Source organism: Plasmopara halstedii (assembly GCF_900000015.1).
Source record: "Plasmopara halstedii genome assembly, contig: Scaffold_110, whole genome shotgun sequence".
Classification (NCBI taxonomy): Eukaryota; Oomycota; class Peronosporomycetes; order Peronosporales; family Peronosporaceae; genus Plasmopara; species Plasmopara halstedii.
In genome coordinates this window covers 2,204,777-2,212,989 of record NW_020187031.1, presented here as the reverse complement: position 1 = coordinate 2,212,989, position 8,213 = coordinate 2,204,777, and the positions used below count along the sequence as shown (strand labels likewise).

The window sequence follows — 8,213 nt, the reverse complement described above, 5'->3', positions numbered from 1 at the left end:
TTCAAGTCGCCGAGAACGATGTGTGTTGCATTGTCTTCGAAACGATCCACTGGAAGATGGTCGAAGAAAACGGCTTTGTCATGATCGTCCACTGGCGAGTATACGTCGTGGATATAAACGGGAGCATTGGCGACTACCAGTTGAACGACCAAATTGCGTCCCAACACAGTCAGTTCTCGAAGCTCCGTAGCTATGTCGAAACCTGGAAATTTAGAGCGGATTACAGTGATCACACTGCCAGATCGGTGTGTTGTCTGTGAAGCACTGACCGTGACGAATAGGTTGTGTTTGAACCGGGATTGAAGATTGAATTGGAAAGTATCAAGATGGTGGCAATCGCGGAATTTGGTTTCTTGGATGCAAGAAAGACTATATTTTGCAATCAGGTGATAAATGAGTAGATACCCGTTGTTCTTGATCCCATTGGTGTTGACGGTCAACATGCTGACATCTTGCCATGACACTTCGGGTGCATCTACCGTTGGGATCACCTTAGTAGTTCAGCGCAAGCTTTCGGGCCGTAAGCACAAAATGACCTTCAGCTTGCTGGAGCCGCAACACTTCTGCATTCTCTGGGAAGAAGTGATTGCATTCCCGAATATACTCAAGGTCATCAAGCATATCTCCTTGCCATTGGACCTCTATCCAGATTTTAAAGCTGTACTTGCCGATCTGAGAGCGAAGCACCAACAACATGTTGGGGTGCAGCAGACGTCTGTTGTGTGCTGGGATCCAAGGTACTGACCATTTTGTCAGACGCTGGAGCCAATAATCCTTTTTAAAGATCATGGGCGCTGTACACATCAATATCAGCTCGAAGAGCGATAGTGCTCTGGTCGCACGCGTAATGATCGCTGTATTTGAATTGTTCCACCATGAGGCAACACGTCGAAATACATCATCACGTGTCTTGGGAACCTTGGTGTCGACATACTTGGCCCATTTGCGGGCGAGCGTTTTGGTGGTGGTTGGATCGACTGCGCTCAAAATGCGATTGATCATGTGGAGTTGAGCGATCCCGGTAATGTTGGGGATCAAGCTTGCGCATCTGCCGTAGAAGCGCGGTGTTAAATGCCATGGTTGCCTTGACGGAGCTCATGAATGTCAGCGTGTCAGCGTTGTTTGTCGTCCGGAGTGCTTTGTGAAGACCATCTACCATGGCATCGACAGCAGCCAAGCGATCCGGTAATATTGGAGGTTAACCGTCTCTTCAGCAGCCTCCATCTCGCTGACTATTTCTTGAATCGGTATGGGTTTATTAGTCTTTACCACCTTTGCAAGAGTTTATGTCGCGCGGAGCTTGTACCGTCCGAGGCACGATCTGAAAGCGCGGGGTCGTAACCTTATTGAGCATCGCTGGAAAACAATCGAACTCGACCTCGACTTGCTGGGGATGTCGAAGTAGTTACTTGTTGTAACTCCGGCTAGGGGGGTTGGACGAGGTTTCATCAGCATGTTTGCAAAGTCCCCATCAGCACCCGACCGCTTTCCTTTACGCTTACAAGCAGTAGTTAACAGCAACGCAAATTGGGACGCTACTATTGCTGGGTGGTGGTAAAAGTAGCCGAGAAAAAGTCGGACTACCAGTGGCAACACGGCCTGGGAGCCTGCAGCGCCAAGAGAGATCTCGCTAGGCGCTGAATCGTCAATAGAAGCTGCTGCGGAAACAATGGTAGCGTTTCTGGTGGAGCTTTAGCGGTGCATTCGCTGAAGCGAAGTTTCATTTGTGCTCCGACTTACCACCATGGCATCTGATGGCCGTGTCGGATTTAGGTCCGGTCTGGCGCGGGTGGTAGTGGAACTCCGGGCAACGTATTTAGCCAGGTCGAGCGCATGGATGGATCGTTGACCGAACGACATGCGCTGGGTCCGAAAAGAGGCGTTCTTAGCATGCATAAGTAAATGCGGCCAGCAAAAACGAGCTGGTCGCACACAGAGCCGCGTACAATAAGCTCAGGAGGGCACCGACTAGAACGGAAGTACACCCGCCACGTGGCTGTGGTGATCATTGCTTCTAGACTTACATCTCGGAATATACCGTATATTGGCTGTGCTCCTAGCTCGAAGAAACGTCTTAGCATGAGGTCTGCGTCGAAATCACTGTCGACACTCGACACATCAATATAGAAGCGGTCGGCAAGAATGTAACTCGCCGAATCGGTATCTACCCCTGAGAACCTTGACTTTTTGACCGGCGAGGTTCTGGCAAGCTTCTTTTGTCTTCATCTTAATGCGGAGGTTACCTCCAGGCATTTTAGTCAGCTGACCCAGTTGCGGTTGGTCAATCTGCTGCTGGACGACGGGGTTGCCATGGTCCTTGAGTAGCGAGGCGAGGATTTTGCTTGGCGCGGTGCGCTGGAATGCGCGGCCTGTCTCAATGATAATCACATAACGAACACGAGGCAGCACGTATGGGCGAGCTCGCTCAATTGAGGCGGCGAGTTGACTCCAGTCACCACCAGCTTCATACAAAGCATCAATATCTTTGATGGATACTGCTTTTGGCCGTGGCATTTCGACACGCGGTGGATTAGATGCCTCAACGTTGTCGCGACGGATCTCGGAGGAGCGCTGAAGCAAGGCGCGGAGTGATGGTGTGCCCGCGGTTGTTTCGACGCTTGGACGCGTGCCTTCAACGGCGGACGGCTGGGGACCACTGCTGTTGGCGGATGCCTCGTTTTGACGCATGTCGTTGGCGTTCTACACATCCTCCCCAGAATTTGGTATACATGCGGACTGTTCATAGAAGGGGCGCGCAACTGCACGATCATACTGTCATTTAAATATTGCAAATCTCGTGGCACAGAGCCGGATCCATGGTCTTGGTCCGTACCTAAAAGCGAAGCTTGGCTGGATTCTTGGATCCCGCCGGTAACTGGATTAATGGGTACAGACCCAGCAGAACCACCTGTTAGAGTGACTACAAGAGCTCCCGCGGCAGATAGGTTGCCGGTACGTGTTTGAGGATCTGGGTGCGAATCCACTACACCCATCACACAATCATCTTGCGCGAGAATCGTCAAATGATGGCTGGTTTCGGTATCCATGGAGACGAGGCGTTTGGTAGGGTAGGGTTGGGGTATTCGCAAACTGGTCTGGTGGACTCGATCACGACGAGGCAAATTGAGAAGTGACAGCTTGGCCGAGTGGTTATGACGTTAGCCTGCTAAGTTAATGGGACAACCCACATGAGTTCGAATCTCACAGCTGTCGCATTATTATTATTCGCGTCAGTTAGACAAAAATATCTTTCCATTTCTTCTACAGGCATCGTAGCTTGTTGTCGATCGACGTAGAAGATCAATAGTTCGCAAACCCGTTCAGTAATTTGCACTTGTAATGGAAGATCTCTAAAGCGGTTCTAGGTATGAGGTCCAAGCACAGCATTTATACAAAATTGAAGTATTTATCACTTCGGTGGTCATCCGTAAAAGCTGTAACGATACAGTGCAAACGCTTGTTTTTTACAAGAACCATGATGATAACAAAAGAACATAGGTTGTATCATTCACAAAGTTGTGCTTAAGCTCAAAATACGTATCACATGGCTCAAACCAGGACTATTGACCTCGCAGTCGCCTTATAATGGAGTGTATATCAGAGTATCAGCTTTTGAGTAGCCCTGTAATATAAATATATTAATAGCTCAATAGCATGGACTTGATTTTTGTCGTTAAATGATGTGACCCGTGATCCTGACAGTGTAGTTTTGGAATTCTTTTGCGTAAGTTTAGCTTATCTCGCTGCTATCAACAACACGTTTTCTTGTGAGACAACATCTAAGCTGTTTCGCACTAAAGTTTCATGCCAAGACAGTTTTGTCGGTGGCGATTGTTTCGGATTAAAATTTGCGCTCTATCTCAAGATTTCGTCGACCTTTGATTAGGCGCTCCGCACCAGATAGGACATCAATTCGTTAGTCGCTGACTACCTTCAGACAGATGGTCTACGGGACTCTTTAAGCGATCGTAGTGCTAGAACGAAGCAATATTACTCATTAGGATAAACGCAATACATACCACCATGGTGTTTAGCTCAGTTATACAATGGTTTGGTTAACCTCTGTGTTATTTTGACGCGTCCATGATGTAACTCCGGTTGGGAGGGACTGTCAATACGATTGGACTTGCTGAAATCATTTTTTAAGGATGAAGTGAGGGATTTTTATAGATAATAATGAGCTTCGTGCGCCGTGCGTGCGACGCGATGACTAAAAGTTAGGATATGCAAAGGCAACATTCAGATACCAGAGGCAGTTTAAACACATAGATATGAAGGACGGAGTAGATTATTCGAGCAAAGTCAACCTACCGTCAGAAGCTTTACAATACCTTGTCACGAGCTCGCTGCATCGGACCGTAGTTCGAAAGAGACTCATACACCTGATATCCCGAAGAAAATCCAAATGCATCCAACGCTTTACATGCAATCATTAAAACGGCACCGCAACCCGACTCTAACAAGCCAGTCGGATATAACGTGTAGCTGAGCTAACTTCGGCTCTAGGGCAGCAGTACAGTCTTGAGCCGTTTTGAGTAGCTCAATTCAATCAATTCAATTGCTTAGCAGAGAGATTGCACCCGAAACCGACTCATGTTGATTTTGACCACACGCGCCTAAACTCGCAAAGAAAGTCGACGTGCCGTTATAATCGGTAGATATAGTCGAAACTGATAGTAGGAGGGTACTTCGTCGCAGGTTCTGCTCAATGCGCAAGGGGTGATTCACACTTAAGCAGAAAAGATACTGGGCCCGACAATGGCTATGAACAGTATCTGGTCAGCCGAAAGAGATAGCCTCACATCAGGATCTCATAGTAGTTTGAGGTCCCACTTCGGCATGATTGCTCTGCCGACGCTGATGACTTGGCGGCTCTCCGTCTGTACCCCTCGAGGGGAGCAAGAGATAGTCGCTTAGTGCATCACGCTTCCCAGAGACGAGGGAGGACCGAAGTTTGAGACCTGACCGATAGCTGTCTCAGCTGTCCAATGGGTTTGAGTGAGGCTGCTGACAAAGGTGGCGACCATCTATCTCTAAGACTACGTCATTTTTGTACATTGCAAAGTCAAGCGTCCAAAGACTCTTTAGTCTGGCTAAAGTTGACTCGTATAGCTTAAGACGGGCGAGGCGACGTGCTTCTTCACCCAGTGCGAATTAAGTAAGATACGCTTTTGCATCTCTGCCAATACAAACGGTATGGCTCTCATGGAGTGTACGGATTTACTAACCGTTGTTGGTCCAGGCGCTGACGGTATGGTGACCTGGAGGGTCAGAAAGCGCATGTATCGCTCTCTTTTGAACAAAAGACTCACACGCATTGGCGTGTAAAGGATCAATCACGATACGGCGAGCTGCTTTGATGGATTGAATACAATATACGACGTGATGGCGTCTGCAAAAATAACTGTGACTATCACGCTTGCGGACAGGTAAGCTTAGCTTGCTGAGCCAGGTCCAACATATGCTATTAGATGCAGTGGTGGAAAAGGAACTTTTGGCGCTTTGGTTGCCTTTGAAGCGCTCACCGTTGCGCGAAATCTTGATGAGTGTGGATCCAATGATGTATAAACCTTGGAGGAGAAGGAATGTGTGCATCGCTTTATGGTGTACGTACATACTATACTACTGTCACTATTTTCCGTCTGACTCAAAGCAAGGCTCAGAAGCACCAAGTCATATGAGGTATCATGATACTACTGGTACGGATCGGTCTCGTGGGACAAGTGTTCACAAGTTTTTATTTTGTAGATAATAACGCATATTTATTACCATTTAAGCTCAACTTGATTTTCCCTCTTGAAATTAAGAAGAGATAATATAAATACAGCCTGTTTTTTTTGAGAGGATGGCGGATGGAGCGAAAGAATTCCTCCCCGAGTATTTTTTGCTATTGCAAATTCGTAAGATTAACTTGTCTCGGCGTGAGGTGGACGGCAACCCCATTGCAGCTGTCGGCCAACCTCTGCATCACAATAAGATTTGACATTATAGACTTTTCACACTCAGGGCTGCTCCAATAGACTCATCCTAGTGCAGTGGTTAAGCACCGAGTTATGACGCGATGGTGACCGAATTGGTATCAGCTGAGATAAGACTTCCTATACCTATTGGGAACCCGGGTATTACAAAGGAAGACAACTTGTGCAACTGCATATGTAGCACTCGATAAGAATCATCCAGCTAAATCTGACTCCAGATGGGTGCATCGCCCAGCCCAAATCTGACAACGGGCCTCAAAACAACATCGCCTAAATCTGACTTTGCGGATGGGCTAAAATCAAAATTAACATTCAGGAAACAGCGAGAAAGTAGTAGTATAATTTTAGACAGGTTGAGAGTTCAGAATTTGGCCCTCGATATGATGTATTGCACTAAAGCCAAACTTGGCGGGATCTTTAAATATTTAAAAGAAGAGGAGTCCGCATTTGACCATAGCGAAAACAAGCCTAGCTAGCGAATGCGACAGGCAGCGGATATCAAACTCAAGGCGCCGATGACGAGACAGCTTCCACATAATGAATCATTCGTTGGCCGCAAGCGTACAGCTGAAGTTTTCGAATGGGAATCGTCCAAGGAGAATGTCTTACCACTAAAGCGTGGCCGAAACGTAACAGATCTGAACAAGTCCCTGCGCGACCACAACTCTTTCCAGACGAAGATGCGCCTGGAGTACGAAGTAAAGGCTAAGGAAGATGCTGTCGTGGCCTATGATGGAGATGACCCATTAGCCGCCTGGATCGAGTACGTGCGCTGGCTCGAAGTCAAAATGCCCGAGGACACACGCAAAAAATTCACAGTGCTGGAAAAATGCACGCGCGAGCTCAAAGACAATTTGCGGTATAAGAACGACATGCGCTACATTCGACTTTGGATACAATACGTGAGGGTTTTGGATGCTGACACTGAACACGAAATTTGATGCTGACAAGTGTGACTGTAGGCAGACTTGGTATCAAATCCTAAAGATATTTTCAAATTTTTATACCAGAACAAGATTGGTGAGCGTGTTTCGCTCTTCTACATTGGCTGGGCATACGTTCTTGAGACGATGGCCAATTACCCGCAAGCACACAAAATTTATCTGAAAGCTAGCCAGAAGTACGAGTTTCGATTGAGGTCAGGCTTGCACCTTTAGATGACTTACTGATCATGTTGCTGAGTACAGGAATGCAGAGCCACAAGATCTATTAGAAAGGAAATACAATGAGTTTCAAAGACGAATGAGTCGTCAATGGCTGAGGATGACTGAGGAGACCGGTGATTGTGGAATAGACGAGGTAACACACCGTCGTGCACTTGAAAGCTTGTCAACGTATGGAATTTTGGAACTAAATGATGCACAGCGTCAACAGCTTCACATTCACCGAGCATCGACTCGATTGAAACGCATTCAGAAAGAAAATGCGCACAAACCGGTATTTAGGGTCTACGAGGATCCTGTTAGACACTCTGTTGATCCTTTAGACGGTAATAGTAATTGGAAAAAGCTCGTGACTTTGCAGCAGCAGGACAAAGAGAATGAACAAGAACCGCGCGGTTGGCATCCAAACGGATCTCGGCGAAAAAATGAAGCCACAGCAAATTCACACTATGACTGTCAATCGCCGCTGACCAGCCGTTCACATGTCAGCCCGCTACAGGTTTTTGTGGATGATGAATTTTCTGTACCTCAAAATGAACCAAAGCGGCGATCACCTCTGACACGTCGTTATTTGACGCTTCGACAGCGGATAGATGGGATGGCTACAGAGGAAGAGATGCTTGCACAAAAACCACTAAAAAATTTCTCTGCAGGGGACAAGAAGGTGCAATTGTCCCAGCTTAGAAAAAAACAAGTCGAGATATCAAATTATGACTTCCATCAGACCACATCCACAACTGGTGAAGCCGTCTCGTTTGAAGAAAATCGTGCACACGCATACCAGCAGATCGTGGACCGACGTTGCGATCTCGAACACCAGGCCTACCGAAATATGAGTCCTGACGTCGAATCTGCATCCAATGTGGTCTTGTCCTCGTCACTTGCTACCTCGTCTGTGAAAGCTTCAAAAGTTATACATGAGGCTAATCCAACAGTGCTCATGCAGCCTGCACCCACCGTGACTAGCCTTGCAAAAAGCACTGTTGACGGCGAAAGAGTACCTATAGTTGCTACAGCACCGAGTGGTCAGTCTATAGCATCAAATGAAAACCAAGAAGACATGACGATCAAC

At 47.2% G+C, this 8,213-nt stretch overlaps 1 protein-coding gene across 1 annotated transcript in view; it reads left to right on the top strand.

Moving 5' to 3' along the window:
* Positions 1-6,457: 6,457 nt before the first annotated feature.
* PHALS_00447 (bub protein kinase) overlaps positions 6,458-8,213 on the top strand; it is a gene marked incomplete at both ends in the record, with an annotated part of 1,845 nt that continues 89 nt past the window's right edge. The window contains 3 exons of the mRNA XM_024716390.1: positions 6,458-6,880; positions 6,941-7,098; positions 7,166-8,166. Of these exons, the coding sequence (XP_024572498.1) occupies positions 6,458-6,880; positions 6,941-7,098; positions 7,166-8,166 (1,582 nt within the window). The remainder of the gene's footprint in view (positions 6,881-6,940; positions 7,099-7,165; positions 8,167-8,213) is intronic.